Source organism: Hibiscus syriacus, unplaced genomic scaffold, assembly GCF_006381635.1.
Source record: "Hibiscus syriacus cultivar Baekdansim isolate YM2019G1 unplaced genomic scaffold, ASM638163v2 tig00111745_pilon, whole genome shotgun sequence".
NCBI lineage: Eukaryota > Viridiplantae > Streptophyta > Magnoliopsida > Malvales > Malvaceae > Hibiscus > Hibiscus syriacus.
In genome coordinates, this window is record NW_024063168.1 from 175897 (window position 1) to 195526 (window position 19630).

General features: G+C 35.7%; 1 protein-coding gene and 3 pseudogenes across 1 annotated transcript; 1 reads left to right on the top strand and 3 right to left on the bottom strand.

Annotated features, from left to right (window-relative positions):
* Window positions 1-1331: 1331 nt before the first annotated feature.
* Window positions 1332-2048, bottom strand: LOC120169039 (annotated as a pseudogene).
* A 910-nt stretch (window positions 2049-2958) lies between these two features.
* Window positions 2959-7801, bottom strand: LOC120169040. Its single transcript, XM_039177268.1, has 8 exons — window positions 7650-7801; window positions 6633-6860; window positions 5864-6415; window positions 5006-5605; window positions 4856-4931; window positions 4048-4367; window positions 3744-3842; window positions 2959-3411 (listed from the first exon to the last, which is right to left on the bottom strand). The coding sequence occupies exons 2-8, from the start codon at window positions 6780-6782 to the stop codon at window positions 3238-3240; spliced, it is 1971 nt and encodes a 656-aa protein (XP_039033199.1). The 5' UTR covers window positions 6783-6860; window positions 7650-7801; the 3' UTR covers window positions 2959-3237.
* LOC120169041 lies at window positions 6937-18166 on the bottom strand (annotated as a pseudogene).
* Window positions 13699-15907, top strand: LOC120169117 (annotated as a pseudogene).
* Window positions 18167-19630: the final 1464 nt, after the last annotated feature.

A 19630-nucleotide genomic window follows, 5' to 3' on the forward strand; every position in this document is an offset into this window, starting at 1 on the left:
CCGAGATAAATACACGCTTCACATACAAAGTATATTCTTTGTTTTGGAATTCGTGACATCCTCATTGTTGAGAGGGCCCATGCTAGGAATGTACAGCACACTTCTAAACTTGACCTCACCCTTTGTATATGGGAAGTCAACCGAATTCATCAAAGCATATTTCTACGTCAAAAGACCATTCCTCCAGCTTGTATCATAATAAGTGACGGTTTTATTACTCAATTCTTCTTGAACCTTCATTTGATTTTGAAGTTGTTGTGAAAATTCCAACCTATACCAATTTTTTTTCTGTCCATGTAGAGGTTTAGCCCCTCGACATTGAACTCACATTTGATGAATTTATCAACACCACCTGTGAAAACTTGTCTGAACAATTTGTCATTACTGTCATGATCTGTCCAATGCTGAAACGTTAGCTTCGATATTTTTTCAAACAGTTTATACCCTCTATTATGAAGTATCCTAATATCATTGGCTGTAAACTCATTGATAGAGTCACCATGTGCTGATTTAGATTTTAGGATTTCGGGTTCATTGTGCTTAAAAATTGGGATTCATTCATCCCTGTCACTAACATAGGCTTCTTCCCATCAGTCTTAGGAAGGTTAGGAATATTTACCTGTTCATTTTCTGAAATGGTTTGTTCTTGTTCCTCTGTCCTCCCAGTCAAAATCCTCAAAATTTGCCCCACACAACCTTGATTCGTTGTCATCCTTGACTCCAGTTTACTGATCCAATATCCTGTTCTTCCACCATTTAGGAGGTTTGTGCCATCCGTTGCTTGTTTCACCAGAGTTGTAAGTTCTGTAATCTGTTGTTGGATTGAAGAAAGATTAGGAGTTTCGACCATGGTTTGATATTTTTCTGGTATAGCAATGAACAAGTTGCCAGGAAGAGTGGCTCTGAATACTAATTTGTTATGAACCAAGGAGAATAGAGAAGGAAAAATCGAAGGAATGAAGGTTTAGAAAGAAAAGCAGATGATTACAGAAAACAAATTTCATTCATTCATGGTGCTCTCTTTCTTCCCAGTACACGATTTTATTTGCATTACAATGTACTAAGGCAATTGTGAAGGTGACAACTATATACTAACTTCTAACAGATTCCCTACAGATAAAACTAAATATTTTCCTCCTTTGGGCTATTGGTTGCATCCTCTGCTGAGTCCATCTCTTCTGCCCCATTCAGCATCTGCCCTCCCTTACTTGTGTCCAGCTCCATGTAATTTCCTCCAGTCTTAGCATTAGGAATTGAAATCCCTAATTCCCTGATCATTTTTTCTCAATCCCTAATTCCTCTTTCATTTCCCCCAATATCTCGCTTCAATTCTAATCTCCCGTCTTGTTCTTCTCTTTCATTCGTGACATAATTATACTCTCAATAATTAGCAGCGCAATTCTATCACACACTTTCACTTCAAAATCAATGCTGAGTGGTTGACCAATATTAACCCTGGAGGTCCCAGTAATCAACGTCAATGGAAAGCTTCCAAGACAAGCCACACCTCGGTACTACAAAAAGAAACAAAAATTAGAACCCAATATTTCATAGAAGTAGAATGATCAAATCATACCAAATCGAAATACAGGAATAAAATTCAATTTCGAGCATAATAGAAAATTTATACCTCGAGTGTAGGTTCCTTCGGGAATTGAAACGCTTAGATCAATAGCAACCATTGGTTTTCCTCTAGCTGGCACTTTGGTATCGATTGCACTGTGCCGAAAACAAAAAGACCATAAGAATTCATCTCAATCCTATGAGATTCATGATGGGTAAGATTTTAAAACGACCCATCAAATGTATTGAGAACCCAAGGTTACTTGACAGATCGTATCCAGCAGCGAGAGGAGATCCCCTTGAGGACAACATGGCTTTTCAGAGAGCTTTTTCACTCTCAAAAGTGAGACTGGAAACTGAGCCTCTTTGACTTGTTGGAACGACTCTCTGATTTCAGGGTTGTGGTCATTGCTAGAGATCTTGAGAACGAAATGAAAATAGATGGACTGTACTTCCAGCAATGCAAATGGTTTGAACATGAACATGGAGAACTAACGTTTTCTAAGGGGATTGATATTATTGAAGTTTGAAGAACTTTGTGATCATTGATATTTGCGCAAAACAAAGTTATTATAAAAATTTGGCTTAATATAAAAATAAATTTAAATAATTTTTCAAACGTCTATCTTTAAAAAAATCATTAAGTTATATCTATTATTTTAGATTTTTTTTTAAATAATATTTATTTTTAAAAAAATTAAGAGTAACACGTGTTACTTAACAGTAGATACCTAAAAATGTAATAGAAAAAACTTTAATTACTTATTTTTTATCAAAAAGTTATTTAGGCATTAAAACATTTTCTGAAATATTCTTTAAGCATTTATTTTTATATTAAGCTTAAAATTTAAAAACTTACACAAATATTAATAATGAATATTTTAACTTTAATGAGAAGAAAAGTTATACGAACACTAAAGTTACATAATATTTGAGAATTTTTATTAAATGATTAAAAATATTTAAAATTTTATTTTTTATATAGATTAATAAAAAATATACACGACCATCAGTGATTATAGTGATAAATTATTCTTGAATTAAGGTAGAATTGAGATTTGTAAATATGGCGCCTAGTTTCTCGCTATTTCCTTTGGGACAATTGCGCCACCATATAGACAGTGTATTTATAATGACGACTCGTTGATGTCGTAAAGTTGTACAATACAGCACACTTAATATATTAAAAAAATATTATAATAGATTAATAAAAATTCTAATCATATATCACTTTACAAATCCCTTAACTATTCATTTATCATTTTAACAATAAACATGAATAAATATAACAAATTATTTTTTTAATAAATAAAAAATAAGAAATTTTATTCACTTATTTGTTTGTTCATTCGTTTATTCGATTAAAATTAAACAAACAATATAATATACCCTCGTTTCTATTCGTTTGATTAGTTTACAAGTCGAGTCGATTTTCTAATGACACCTATAACGAACTTCTTACCTCAAGAAGGCTGTAGAGGATTCCTATCCATTCTGGATATTCTTGAATAATACAACATTCTTACATTCATACAAATATGAACAAAAAACAAACAGCGCATTAAGAAGCCTCAACTAAAGCATGCCGTAAAAACAAACCGCAAGCCGTCCTTTATTTGCCGCACATGAATCAACTTGGTAACAACAAACCAGCAAGACATGCCGGAAAACTACTCAACCGGCGATCTCTGTCTTTCCAGTGCCACACTGCAGTGGAGAAGCTGCGCCCATGTCATCCTTAAAAATCTTGACATGGCAAAGCTTCCCACCGGCCTCATCGGCAAATGTAATCTTCCTTTCTTTCTGGATTACACCTTCTGAAGCAGCAGTGTTATCCTCGGTCGATTTCTGCAATCCAACCATTAAACTAATCAGCAACACTCATAAGCTCTATCCCCAGCCGCTAATGATTCCTCTTAGCTTTGTTTTGCTTCGAATAGTATGGAAAACAAGGATGTAAAAATTAGAGTGACTAACCGATTAAACAAGTTAATAAAACGATTAATCAAATAAATTAAACGTAAAACTTAGACAACCGATAGGAGAAATTAAAAAAAAAAAACTAGAACCCGAACAGGTAAAATTGATTTTTTAACCCCCTACTAGTTTTTTATTTTTTAACCAAAAAAGTTGAGTTTTTTCATTATGTATTTTCAACTACAAGGAAAGGAGAAATATACCATGATTTTACAGAAACGGTTGCAATCTCTTGCCATCATAGAAAGCCATTTTCTTGCAGTTTCTTCAGCTTTCGTTGCACTTTCAACAGCTATCCTGATCTGTCAGAAGTGAAGTAAAGTTAGCTATGAAAACTTCAGGCATCTAACAAGATATGAATGACTTAATTTACAAGGTAATACATATATCAGTACTGAACTTTATGCATCTAACAAAGAGGGGTTGTACATCAACACACCTCGTCCGCATTTTCTTTTGCAGCTGTAGCTGCAGAGGCTTCCAACTCCGAATGCAATTTCCCCATCACAATACTTTCATGGACTTCAATTCTGTTGGTTTAGTTGCCAAAGATTCAATATCTCGCATTTGTCTCTGTGTAAATGATATGGCGCTTTGTGAACAAAGTTGGGCAGTGGTACATGCACTGCTAACGTGCGGTACGGAACCAGAAAGATGAGTACCCTTGAGAATGCCCTTAGGGGGAGATCCTTTCTTATCCTGTTTTGCTTTTCTCGTGAATGGTTTTGGCTTGATAGTGGCTCCGTCTCTCCCAAACTGGTCAAGCCGTTGAGCTATTAAAATCCTATGATTGGTCTGCCTTCCAAAATACAACTTCCCCCTACATTCTGATAGTATCACAAAACCAATCAATATCAAGCAGACATGGAATGCAAAAGGACAAACCAATCTAGAAAAAACATAGAGCTTCAATAAGATATACATTTGAATGCAAAACTTAGATTTACAAGTTTCTTGAGTTTTAAGATCCTTTTGCCATTTAGAGGAAATATTAGATGTTAGAGGATGAAATATACTGCATGATACATCAAGAAAATCTTTTTTCCCTTTTGTTCTTTAGGATAGCCACAATTACATTTTTTGCTCCAAACACTAGCAGTTAATTGAATAAACCATAAAAGAGAATAATAATATCAGTTACGATAGAACTTGTACTTTTTCTCCTAGCTCAGTTCTGACAAGAAAACTCATGGCTACCACTTGTCTGTTCCACAGATCATGACGGATTCAATACTTTGAAAACCACTTTAAAAGGCAGAGGATAGAAGTTAAAGATCCCAAATTCCAATCTAATAACAAACTTTTGTTAACTTACGTTGACGCTCATCTTCATCCAACCTGGTTAACTCCATAGCCCAACAAAGTCTTTCTTGAGATGTTGGAGAAATGGTCTGAAAGTCAAAGCATTTAGTTAGAAAAAACTTCAACAGAATACAAGAGTTACCTAAACATGTGTTTTGCACACCTTTCGACTTGAAGGAAGCCTTTCAGGATGCTGCTGCTGATGCTTTCTTTGATGATAATCTGGATGTCCTGGTGATGCCATAAGCTTATCCGAAGCATCGTCATCAGTGGCCACAGAGTCAGGCAACTGCAATTGCTTCCCTGCTGAAGTAGAATGGCTAGAAACAGGGACTGAATGTCCCCCAGAATTCAAGCATGGTGGACTCCAAGACAGCCTATCTCCAGGAGGACTGATGCCACTGTTTAAAGGCCAACCATGTGCACTACTGCTCTCATTGGACCATGCACTACCTTCATTGATATTTTCCAAGCATTGGAGGCTATCATCACTGACCAACTCAGGTGCTTCAGTTCTGTCATGACTGCTGGTCTGCCAAGACATCTCATGATCAGAAGAATTACTTTTAAAGCTATCAAGATCAGCAGAACAATCCTTGGATGGTGGTATTGACTCTGGGGTACTATCATAAGGTAGAGCATAGACAGCGCATCTTTCTTGTCCAAGTTCGTGCAAGCCTGAACATTGATAACTGATAATTTCTGGACTGTCTGCCTTTACAATCTCCCAACCAGAAGAACTGGTAGCAAATTTAGGAATAAGTGTTCAAGATATTCACAAGACACCCTATTTGAAACACTGCATAGAGGTTCTTCTACATGATACAATGTGCTACCTGTTTCTAAACCACAAGTAATAGCTGTCTCAGGAACTTGAATCAAACTATAATCGTTATAATCCTTTGTTGGAGACATTGATTCTAATGAGGCATCATAGGAAAGGGGGATAGGTTATATAATTATCTTTCTTAAATTCTGACAAGTCATAGTACTCATAACTTGCTATTTCTGGACTGTCTACCTTAACAATATCATTACTAGAAACCCTCACATCAGATTTGAGCTCCAAATTTCTGCTATATTCATAGGAAACTTCATTAAGTGAATCATATTGAGATTCTTTTGTAGGATCAGGCACCTCGACAACATCACTAGATACATGAACAGTAGAATCCACCGGCTTGCTGCAACTAAAATGAGAAACAAATGTAACACTGAAAAAGCTTTGGCATTCCGAGTAACCAGGGTCGGGAACCTCAACTTCAACAGGTGCAACCGAATCTTCATTCGGTAGCTGTAACTCTTCAACACAATGAATCTGCTTGGATTTAGTTAAGGAAATTGCATGTGGAGATAAAGAAGCAATGCTCTTGCTTGAAGAATTCCTTCTCTTTATATTCTTGGATAGTTTAGATTTCAAACAGATGAGAGGCACTTCAAAATCGCATTCTCCATCCTTGTGCAGAATGTTAGGCAACTCATGTTTCTCACTAGAACAAGTTTCCATGGTTTCTTCTTTTAAACCAACAAAGTTGGAGCATTTTCTTTTCCTTTTTTTGCATCTCTTCTTGATCTGTTTCAATGTCATATTGCCAAAGCCAAGATCATCCAGGTCATGCATTCTTTCAACACAATCACTTTTGCAATTTGAATCAAAATCTTCAGGTTCACTTTTGATTTTTATTCCACTCACTAAAGAAAAGTCCTGCCTCTCTACCTTGACCCCTAAACATTTGGTCGGTGAGTTGTCTAAATCATCCCTCAGATAAATTGCTGGAACTTGATTATGATATGCGATGTCTCTCAAAAATGTATATTTCCTTGATTTCCCTAAACTTGAGTGCTGGTCGCCCACGAAAACCCACATTCATGGACTTCTCCACAGAGCCACCTTTAATGGCATTGACAAAGTGCAAGTGGGTCCTGCTCCTTAACTCCATTAGCTAGTGTTGTTACTAGCCTAGATCATTCAGCAGTAGGTTTAAAGGCTTGCCAGCAAAATGCAGAAATTTCACTTCCTGATAAAATGGCACATAATTTGACAATGCATTAATTTCAAAATACCTAGATAAAAAAATTGCAAGTCTAGCTTTTCTAACTGAAATCTCCAATCCTACACAAATTAATAAATAAAAAGCAAGCAAAAAATGAAGTTCAAACATTAATAATTAACAGTGAATCAAATTAATGACAAGAAAACCGAAAAATAGCAACAACATTAAATTAACTCAAAGAGTAGAAACTGTGGGCCAAATGGCTTAGTTTTGGATAAACGAGCATAATAAAAGGTCTTCCTGTCAACCAGTTTTCGAATGCTAAGGTAGCCTAGCAATACAACATTAGAACTTTTGAGCAGAAAGAGTGTCACCAGTCACCACAGACAAAAGAAAACACAATATGTATAACCCAAACCCTAGCGTTAATTTTGAGAAAATACAATCCAAATAAAAAAAAACAAAACTGTGCAGTTGCAATCCGGCACTGTAATTTCATTGGTATGACCGCAAATTCAAGGGACTAAGCGATGCGCGAGGTAATAATACAAAAATGACGCGTTGCTCTTTTCAAATGCAATATCTGTAAAACGAAATGCTAAAGCAAGAACGAAAGATGGTAAACTACTTCACTGTCTTGGTTGGCTGGTATCCATTACCAATGATAACTCGGATTTATAGTTTTTAAAACAGAATAGTAAAGAATAAAACAAATCTAACAAAAATATGCATCTAAAAGTTCCAGATCTAACCAAGATTTAGAAATATAGATAATCAAACGCAACAAAAAAACCTAAAAAGCATCTGAGTTACCTGAGATTGAAGACTTTCGTCGGGGAAGATAACGAGGAGAGGAGTTCGAGGGAATGTAGCTTCGTAGCGATGCAGCGGAGAACCAGTGTTAAGGGAATAGAGATGGCTGGTAAAACTAAAAATAATTTGGGATTATATGATCTCCGCCAAATTGTTAGTAGCGGGAACTCCTGAGAGCGGTGAAACCTTTAATTGGATCTTCAATAGAAATAAAGTAAGGCAAAGTTTGCGTGTTACGCGCGCGCGAATATTGAAAACTCGTTGTTTTTATAATGGCCGTGTATCTTGTTGTGATCTGTGATTTCCGTGTACACCGCTTATCGTGAATTGGCTAACTCAGCTCGTCCGCGCTGGATTCCTTTAGGCGGTTGGGTTCAGGCAACTGTGAGCCTGCTATGTTCTAAGGTGGATTGTAATATATTCGGATATCATGGATAATCAATTTCTTTTAACGAGTTGAATTGGAATGTTTATTTATTATTTTTTTCGAATCTAAAATTTATGTGGACGTTAACTTTTAAATATTTATTCTTTAAATATATTTTAATGAATAACATATTTCACCATATATATATATATATATATATTATTGTGTCAATCTTTATATCTTCTTCGTAAGATTGATTTTTACGTATTAATTTATAGTTAAATTTTCAGAAAAACATATTCGAATATAAAATTTTAGGAGTCTTATTCCTCTCAAGAAAGCGTAGCCTTTTAACATTACATTTAATAGTGTTACATGATATCTCAATGTCAAAATCAATCGTCAACTAACTACATCTATTGGACTTGATAATCTACGAATAATCATTATGATCATACGCTCTACACCAATAGTAAGGGTCATTATAAAACCTCTCAATCAAGTAATACTAAGAGTGTGTTTGGTTCACGGAATGCAAGATTACCGATAGGAATAGGATTACCGGTGGGAATAAGATTAATGGGAATGTTGTATTTTGTGTTTGGTTCGTTTAGCAGGAATGTATGATTACAGTGTTTAGTTAAAAGAATAAAAGATTATTAGAATGTATATTTTATCAAATTATCCTTATTATATACTTGTTTTTTTAACAAGTTAAATTTTATTATAATTTTATTATAATTAATTTATATATTTTTAAAAAATCATAAAATTTATATAATTTTGTTTACAAAATTGAAAATATAAATATGTTTAATGAAATGGTGAAATTTTATTTTAACCCCTAAACTTCGTATAAAATTCTAATTATGGACTTTTTTTTAAAATCTAAAATAATTTAAGGATAAATTTGTAATTTAACATTCATAGAATTTTTTTTATTCAACGACATAATAAGGATATTTTTTAAGAAAAAAATTAAGGACATTTTAGTCCAAAACGTCGATAATGTAACAATACATAAGGGAAAGAGTAATCACATTCCCGGTAATATACCCTCAAAATACCACTGTTGGGAATAACTTATTACCAAGGGTTAAGAATGTTGGGAAATAAACGAGAACGAGTAATTTCCTTATAACCAGATTAGTGAGAATGCGAAATAAAAGCGGAAAAATATACCCGAAAAATTGATAACGGAGTTCAACCAATTGTGCCTACGTCTCCGGACTGCTGCAGATCTTTTACTAAGAGAGAAAATTTACAGGTGTTTACAAAACACTCACTTCTCACAAGAAAACTCTCTAATATTGGGAGGAAGAAATTATTTTTGGGATGATTTTGAAGCTAAATGGGTTAGGGTATTTATAGTTGAAGCTTAAGGACTAATCTTGTAAATACCCTAAAGTACAATGACTAAAATGCACTTATGTCATTTACCATTTTTTCAACAAAAATTAAATGCACCATTCGGTGCCTAACTTGCCACTTTCGGTGGCCACCCATTGTTGACTTTCCAACAATCTTCCACTTGAAGACTGATTTTAATCTTTCTTCACACCTCGATCAATGCAGCAACATTTCTAGTCTTGTTATTCTAGCATGCTAACTGAAGTTGAACACAACTTCAGTTTGTCTGTGGTCACCGTCTTTGTCAACATGTCTGCTGGATTTTGAGCTCCACTAATCTTTTCAAGCTTCAAAATCCCATCTTCCAGAAGAGGCCGGATAAAATGATATCTCAATTGTATATGCTTCGTCCTGGAATGAAAAGACTGATTATTTGCTAGATGAATAACACTTTGACTGTCGCAATACAAGACATTGTTTTCTTGTTTCTTGCCTAACTCTTCCAAGAAACTTTGGAGCCAAAACCATCTCCTTGCTGGCTTCTGTAACAGCGACATATTCTGTTTCAGTTGTGGAGAAAGCAACTATCTTCTGTAGTTGAGAAACCCAACTCACCGCGGTTCCTCCTAGAGTATAGTCATACCCTGTAGTGCTCCTTCTGATGTCAACATTTACGGCTAAGTCAGTATCTACATAGTCTGTCAGTATCGTATCTCCACCTTTGAAACAAAGTGCATTGTTTGTGGTACCCCGCAGATATCTGAGGATCCATTTGACTGCTTCCCAATGTACCTTGCCTGGATTATTCATGTACCTGCTAACAGCTCCCACTGCATGAGCAATATCTGGTCTGGTACAAACCATGTCATACATCAGACTTCCAATTATTGAGGCATACGACACATTCTCCATGTGTGCACGTTCTTCCTCCGTCTTTGGTGACTGTTCTTTGGAGAGTCTAAAATGAACACCTAAAGGTGTACTTACTGATTTAGCATCTTGCATGTTGAACCTGGAGAGTACTTTGTTGATGTTCTTGGCCTATGATAACATCAAAGTCCCCGACTTTGTGTCTCTCTTAATCCTCATCCCAAGAATCTGCTTCGTAGCGCCCGAATCCTTCATAGCAAATTGCTTAGACAATTTTTGCTTCAAGTTTATAATCTCTTGCATGTCTGAGCCTACAACGAGCATGTCATCAACGTACAACAATAAAATAATGAAGCTATTGTCGAACCTCTTGATGTAGCAACAATGATCTGCTTGGCATCTGGTAAAACCACTGCTACTTATGAAGCTATCGAACTTCTTGTACCATTGTCTAGGAGCTTGTTTTAAACCATATAAGCTCTTCTTCAACCTGCATACCCGGTTTTTCTTGCTTTCCTCTATGAAGCCTTCTGGCTGCCACATATAGATTTCTTCCTCCAAATCACCATGAAGGAAAGCAATCTTTACATCTAATAAGATGTAAATTTTCTGCAGCTACAATTTTCAACACCAGTCTGATTGTAGACAGTTTTACAACTGGAGAGAAAATTTTATTGTAGTCAATACCTTCCTTTTGCTGAAAACCTTTTACAACCAATCTTGCTTTGTAGCGTTTGCTCCCATCGTGCTTTTTCTTTGATCCTGTAAATCCACTTGTTGTGGAGCGCTTTCTTGCTTGGTGGTAATTCAGGTAATTCCCACGTCTGATTTGACATAAGCGAGTCCATCTCATCTTTCATGGAAGACTCCCACTTGACTGAATCCTCCACTTGCATTGCTTCATCATAGTACTCTAGTTCACCATTGTCAGTCAGCAACAAGTAGTGCAAAGAATGAGAATACCGTTGGGTTAGTTTAGGAATTCTGGAGGAACATCTCAGTCCTGGTGTGCCTGGTTCTTCTTGAACTGCTTCAGGATTGATCTGAACATCATTTCTAAAAATCTCATCGAACTCAACAAATTCCTTTGTTTCAGCTTCGGTATTGGAGCTACTTGATTCTACAGTTGATATATCTTTGTACATCACATTCTCATTGAAAATTACATCTCTGCTTTTAATGATCTTTCGATTTTCGTAGTCCCAAAATCGGTAACCAAACTCATCACCACCATAACCAACAAAGACGCATTTGTTGGACTTGGCATCAAGTTTACTTCTTTCAGCGTAATCAATGTGTACATAAGAAATACAACCAAACACTCTTAAGTGTGAAAGGTTTATTTCTTTTTTGCTCCAAACTTTCTCTGGTATTCTGCCATCTAAAGGAACTGAGGGCACACAGTTGATCAGGTAAGCTGCAGTGTTGATAGCTTCAGCCCATAGAAATTTGGGCAATCCGGCATGTATCCTCATGCTTCTAGCACGTTCATTCAGAGTTCTGTTCATGCTCTCTGCTACGCCATTCTGCTGCGGTGTCATTGGAACTGTTGTCTCCATCTTGATCCCATTATTTGCGCAGAAATCTCTGAATCTTCTATTTTTGTACTCTCTTCCATTATCAGACCTCAACCGCTTGACTTTTAAACCAGTCTCCATTTTCCACCATGACCTTCCATTTTCTGAAGGTATCAAAGACTTCTGATTTCTTCTTCAGAAAATAAACCCACACCTTCCTTGTAGAATCATCGATGAAGGTGACATAATATAATGAGCCTGCAAGAGATGGAACTGGAGATGGTCCACATATATTAGTAAGAACCAACTCTAACTTTTCAGCCTTGGGTGTCTTACCAATCTTTGCAAAGCTGACTTTCTTTTGTTTGCCAAAGATGCAATCCTCGCATAGTCCGACATCTACATTCTTTAGATCCGACATCTTCCCTTTTAACAAAAGTGTCTTCATCCCTTTCTCGCTCATATGACCAAGCTTTTTGTGCCATATGTTTGATTTTCCATCAGCATCTGCTGCAGCAATGATATTCTCTAAATTTGATGTTACATAGAGAGTACCAGTCTTCTTACCACGAGCAATGACGAGTGCTCATTTGGTAATATTCCATTCACAGCCTGAAAAGGTTGTGCTATATCCTTCTCCATCAAGCTGTCCTACAGAAATCAAATTTCTTTTGAGGCCAGGAATATGTCTCACTCCCTTCAGCGTCCAGGTGGTCTGGTTTTGCAACTTTAATTGGATGTCTCATTTTCCTATGATCTTTAAGGTTTCATCATCAGCTAAATGAACCCTTCCAAAATCACCATTGACATAGTTCTCCATGATTTCTTGGCATGGGGTGGAGTGGAAAGATGCCCCTGAATCCAAGATCCATGATTCAATTGGACTGTTGACGCTTATAATCATGGCATCACCTGTCTCCTCTGTCATGTTGGTAGAATCCTGTGCGCTGGTATCTTTCTTCAATGCTCGTCAATCTCTTTTAAAGTGACCCTTCTTGCCACAATTATAACAAGTACAATCTTTCTTTCCCGTTCTGGATTTTCCCCGTCTGGATTTTGATCTGCCACGATTTGAATTTCTTTCTGAAGTTCTCCCTTTAGACTCCGTGTGCAAGGCTGAGGAGGTTGATACTTCACCCGATTCTCTTCGTCGAATTTCTTCACTCAATACCAGATCCCGAACATCGTCGAATTTTAATTTGATGTTTCCCGACGAGCTGCTGACTGTTGTAATAGTAGCATTCCAACTGTCTGGTAGAGATCCCGAACATCGTCGAATTTAAATTTAATCTTACATTCATGCTAAACCAACCAAACACAAAATACAACATTCCCAGTAATTCTATTCCCTAATAATATTTTATTCCCACTGATAATCTTATATCCCGTGAACCAAACACACCTTTATTGATAGCTCCATCCCAATCACAGTTATAAGAATAGGTGTCCCTCAAAGCCAGAAGGGCGCATGAAAGGGAGAATAAATAAAGAGAAACAAAACAATCATAAATTCTTGATAGTTCAATATATGAAAAAAAAAACTAGCTTAAATTAGTATAAATAAATTTTGATAATCCAGTAAATGAAATAACTAATTTATACAGGGGAAATTAGTTTTAAATATAAAAAATAATTAATAAAAAATATTTATAAAATTTAATTTAAATTATAAAAAAAATTTAAATTTTTTTAATTAAATAAAGAGGTATTACGTTATCAAGGTTTTTTTTTCTTTTAAAAAAATCAAGGTAAATATTGAGATTCTACAAGTATGAGATAATATGAGTATTTTTGGAAGTTTATTTTTGGTAAAAATAATAATTTTTTAAATAAATTTTTTTATCAAAAATATTAAAAAAATAATAAATATTTCGGTAGTACTTCTCTTAACCGTGTATTAAGATACCAACTCTCTCGAACTAATTTTCCCACATCATATAATCCACCAATTATTGCAAATATTCGCCCGAAATACAATAAACCCATATCCGAAAAACACACAATTAAGATCTGCAATTCTTACAAGCTCTGGGTTTTGTAATGGAAAAACATTGAAACAACAGTCGGCCTTCAAGCATTTTTCCCTTTCAAATGGCAGATCCCCACAAAGTCAGGTTCTTTTTCTTCTTCTGTCTTTCCATACTTTTTGCAAACTCTAATTCTGTCTCAATCCAAAATGAGCACGGGCATGACCAGATTCCTCGCCATGAATATGAACCCAAGGATTCATCTGATCGTTTTAATGACCCCCAGGAAGTTTTATTGTTGAAACTTGAAGAATTAGTGAGAAATCTCAGTGAAGTAGTTTCTAGACTAGAAACAAAGCTATCAGAATCTTCAAAAGCTGATGATGAGTTTAGTGTTGATAGTTTAGGGAAGAAAGATAAAATTAGTTTAAGAGAATATGACGGTGGGACGAAAAATCAAGATTTTAAAGCTAAAGATGGGGAAAAAGGGAGGGATCTTGAGGTTACTAAATACAGCCGTTTGGTCTGAGAGGTTTCAATTCATTTCAGCTGTGAAGTTAGGGTCTGTTGCAACTTGCATAAACGTTTTCCGTTTCGTGATTACGATGGATTCAGCAAGTATGTTGCTGTTGGGGATGAAAGAGGAAGGGTGTTTGTGTTTCAAGGAATGGGGATGTTCTGGTTGAGTTTTATACCGAGTGTGAATCACCGATTACAGCGATGGTTGCATACATGTCTGTTTATAAGAATGAGAGTTCCGTTGTCATCGGACATCGAAATGGTGTGATCTCGATGCATAGAGTTTATGAAAGATTAAATGGAGACGAGTTGGGTTCTCTGTAATTGAATTTGTTGGTAAATTTGTGGCTGCCGGAAGTGGGGAAGATGGGCTGCCGATAACTACATTGGAAGTTCATCATGTTGGAAGGATGAGGTATATTTTATCTACAGATCTTAGTGGGAAAATAAGAGTTTTCAGAGAAAACGGATCACTTTACGGCTCTGCCATGCCAAGAAGTAAGCCGCTTGTGTTCTTGAAGCAAAGGCTTTTGTTCTTGACAGAGACCGGTGCCGGGTCATTGGATTTGCGGAGCTTGAAAGTTAAGGAATCAGAATGTGAAGGGTTGAATCATTCCCTTGCTCGGAATTACGTCTTCGATGCAACGGAGCGGTCTAAAGCGTATGGTTTTACATCAGACGGTGATTTGATTCATGTTTTGTTGTTGGGCGATATTACTAACTTCAAGTGCAGGGTTAGGTACAAGAAAAAGCTTGAAATGCTTGAACCCCTTGCATTTCAGGCTATTAAAGGATACTTGATTGTTGTTGATCCAGAAAAGGTTTTCGTGTTCAACATTTCTACCCCGCATTATGTTAGAGCCGGTGTGCCACGGCTTCTTTCCTCCACCTCGTTGGATGAGATCAAGTTGTCGTTTTTAACTTACCAAGTGATGGATGAAAATAAAGAGAGAGGACAGGTTATGCCTGTAATAGCCGGTGATCGTGAAAAGCTCATTGTCCTTGGACTTGGAGGCGGGTATATGGGGATGTATCACTCTAACCTTCCGGTTCTGAAAGGTGAATCGAATTCGATCCTATGGACCAGCCCCGTACTGTTTTTCATACTTTTCCTATTCGGAGCATGGCAATTCTTTGCTAAGAAGAAAGAGGCTCTTACTTTATGGGGACCTGATGACCCTTTTACCTCCACCTCCACATCAGCTACAAATGGTGCCCCAGTAGGATCTAATTCAGGAGACAGGCCTTTTATAGATACTTCTTCAAGAGGTTCTGATGTGGCGGACCTGAGAAGCAGTGGTCTTCGAAGTCGAAGGTACGCATCTCCTTCTCGATATCCAGCTGGAGCTACCAGTTCTTTCAGGCCGAAATCTGCCGATCCCATCTCCAGACCCTCTTCCATTGATCCGAATTATAGAGCTGCACCGGAGCTAAATTATAGGATTTCGACCCTTGAACCACCGCCCGGCTTTCCTAAACGAAGAGAGAGTTTATTCGCGAACGCACGAGTTTCGGATGACAACAGTTAACCGTTACAACCAGTTCACTACATGCACTTCAAGGAAGGGTTCTTTTAGATTATTTTGGCTGTTCAAAAGATATTATGAAACCATCTGAACTTTGACATGTTGTATTTTGTAGTTTTCAATAACATAACAAAGAATAAATGTAATTATCTTCTGATAAACATGTTGAATATCTTTCTCTATTCACTTCCTTTCCTTTTGTGCAACTTTTTGTCAAACTCTAAAAGCACTTCAATTAGTTCTATTAAGGTTTATTTAGCATAATTTATCCGAAAATTCGGATATATTAAAAATTTCAGATAATTAAAATAGCGATCTGAATCTGATAAAAAATACAATATCCAAATTTTCAGAAATGATATTCGGATATCCGATCCGAACATTTCATTATTTTTCGATCCGTATATTATTAAGAGATATAAAGAAAATCACATAGAATGAGGCGGGCTCTTCGCTGCGACAAGGAGAATGCGAAGAAAGGACCCTGCTCCCTGGGCGTAGGCCTGAATGCCCATTTATTTTTCGGATATTCGTATAATTCGAAATTGAAATTTATTTTATTCACATTTGATTATCAAGAACTGCAACCATTTCTGCAGGGATATTTGCAACAAGCTGACGCGGAAACACATTCCAAAATGGGTAAACCGACTGGCAGGGATAGGTATCCTTAATATCCTAGTGATCCTTGTTATTACATCACTTACGCATCTTCTGGTGTCACATGCCTCGCCTTTTGTTTGTATTAGGTTCAAAGTGCAACTGCGTTCTTCCCGAAGCCCTTAAGACTTCTGTTGTGCGGCACGATCCAAACTATCAACCATACGATAGTGAGAAGAAGAGGCTGAGATGTGCCTTCGGTTGCCTATCTTCCGTGTCCATGCGGCAAAAGTCTTTGTTACTTCTACAATCACCCTTAAGAGGCTGCTTACCTCCCTGGGATTCAAAGAAATCAAACAATGTGAATAAACATGATGGTTTTCCTACTGCATATTGGTGACTACATGGCATGAAAAGAACACAATGGCGCTTTAAGCAGGTGCCTCGAAACTCTGGAACAATCAAAATATGGTATCTTCTATCCGTCAATGGTGTTAGGATAGATATTTTTTTTTGAAGAAAAAACACAATTTGTGACATGCATACCTCAGTGGCCATCAATCTTCGGACATTATTAGCATATTGCTTTGGGTCATCCTTCTCTTGCAGCGAGGGGTAGTAGATAGGCAAGTCTATCACTTCCATGTGATTTACAAATTGACACAGAAGTAGAACAACGTGCCGTACCTACAGGGAGCAATACAAAATGCATCATCCAGAAAAAAAATGTTTCCGATATCGAATGACCAGTTAGTTGTGTATTACATAGCTACTTAATTAGGGAAAATATAAATTTTATTATGAAAATTTACAGTCATCTTGAATCTGCTTAAGAAATACTCAATCACCCCTGTTATTGAGTCCCAGGTTGGACTAAATCTTTGGTATGGGTACCTTAATATAACAGTCACCACAAGTGCTCCAGCCAAATATGCACCAGCCTTGAGTGGGAGAAGGTAATCCCCATTTGTAGTTGTTCATTCTGTTGTCAAGATGAATATGAATCAAACTCTTACTCATCGGGAACTTATAGGAATATGAAAAATTTATGCAGCTATGAAACATCAGCTACATACATGCATGCATACAGACCCACACTACTAGGGTATAGCATGCACTATAAACTAACCATGTTATAAATGCATATAGCGGATCAAAACGATGATTAACCTGGAAAGAGCATCATCATTGGAGCAGATCTATTTTGATGAGCTTCATGAACTCTGTCAGTCACAACACCTGAAAGAAAGATCATTTATGCAATTTACTTTGAATCAATGGTAAGTGGTGAAGAACATGTTTGAGAGATCTATAGTTGTTCTGCCTGCAACAACTTTGAAGTCTGATGATTTCGACTCCGGTTGAACGTAGACACAACTGAGGCATTTGCTGTAACAAACAAGCCAAAATATCATTCATCACTCCGAAACAACATGTAACCCTATACGGCTATAACAGCTATAACCATCCAAAACAACTATAAATTTAGGCTTAAGAACTCAAACACTTGCAAGTAAGCAACACTTTCCAAAACAAAGATTTGTATATATCCATAAAAACATTGCTGCAACATAAGCAATGAACCTAGTAGATTAAGAACTTAAATGTGAAGTAAAACAAAAACTTCCACCACAGCTGTATCAAGCTTGAAAGACCAGTAATGAAGAAACTTAACAGTTTGACAATTAGAGAAATTTAGGGGGTTGAAGTAAACTCACCTGATGAGACCAACTAAAGGAATTTTAGCCACAGATCTCTTCAGCGATACAATCCAAGGGTCCCAATTGACAAAAACCAAACAAGAAACGTGTCAGTTAAAAATGTTGAAAAATATTAAATTAAAATTTTAGTTATAATCGAGGGGCTAAATAAGATATTTTTCATTAATTTAGTATGTTATTCACCCCTTAATAATATTTAACGATTGTTATTTATTATTTTTAACGAAATTTAAAGTTTAATGTCTATTTTGTAACTTTTATAAATTCAATGATAAATAAAATCAATTTAAAAATTTTTGTGCCAATTTATGAATTTTACCCTATTTTGTATTAGTGATGAATTTCAATGCATGTCAATAGTAGTACTCATCCAGTGATTAATAAGATAGAGACAAAATAACAAATAATAGTCTATATGTTAAATTAAAATTTAAACTAAAATACATAAGGAATAAATTTAACAAATGATTTTAGTGATTAAAAAATATTATTTTTTAAAAAATTTAAATTAGAATAATTATATTTATAACATATGTACGTGTTATTAATAATTAAAAATTATAAAAAAAAATATTAAAATAATAATCCTCTAATATAAAAATAATATCCCACAGGTGACGAGTTCTCCTTGTATCGTAAAATATGTAGTAGATCCAAAAATAATTTGTTGACATCCCTTTTTACCTAAATAGTTTTAGGATCCACGGTAATGGGCCAAAAAAACCCATTATTACGCACGTACTTTTAACGCGTGGGCTTTCGGTCCAAATACATATGCCTTCCCGCCTCTTGGAGCCGTAACAATTCGACTTCCGGTTGAGAATTTTAATATATAGGTCATTTGTTATTATACACGTGAAATTTGTCATTTTTATATAACGAGTTTTATAAAGTATTTTTAAAAAATAGTATTTTTCATATGAAATGAATCAAAATTGTAAAAAACTATGAAGAAATGAATTAAAATTGTATAAAACTGATAAGTTTCACTAATACTTTAACATATGACTTAAATTTTAAAATAATTCTCAATCACCTCATTTTTTTCAAAAAAATGTAAACCATGTTAATAGTCTCTTTTATTTTCGGTCTAATCGACTTTTGTCACCGATTTTTTAATTAAGTGTGTTTGATCCTTTATATTATCGGATCGTTTGATTTAAGTCGATGCGATAAATTCCGTCAAAAAAATTAAAAAAATCCACAAAATTCACGGGTCTTCTTCTTCTAACACTGAAGACAGACATTTTTAGACATAAAAGAACCAAAGCTAAAATACAACAAGACAATTACAAACTTCCACTGCCGTCTAGCAAAAAGATGCATACAAATGATACAAATGATTCTATATGCAATGTATCATTTACCAGTTTTTTTTGTTGTTGCTATTTTTATATTAATTTATTGTTAGTTTTTTTTGGTAGTAGAAACTTGAAACCCACCAGCTTGGAAGGTCTTCTTTTTATAGCTGCACCAGCTAAACTATTTAGTGATGCGATCATTTATTTGTTGTCTGAAATCAGATCACCATGGCCACTCGGGCA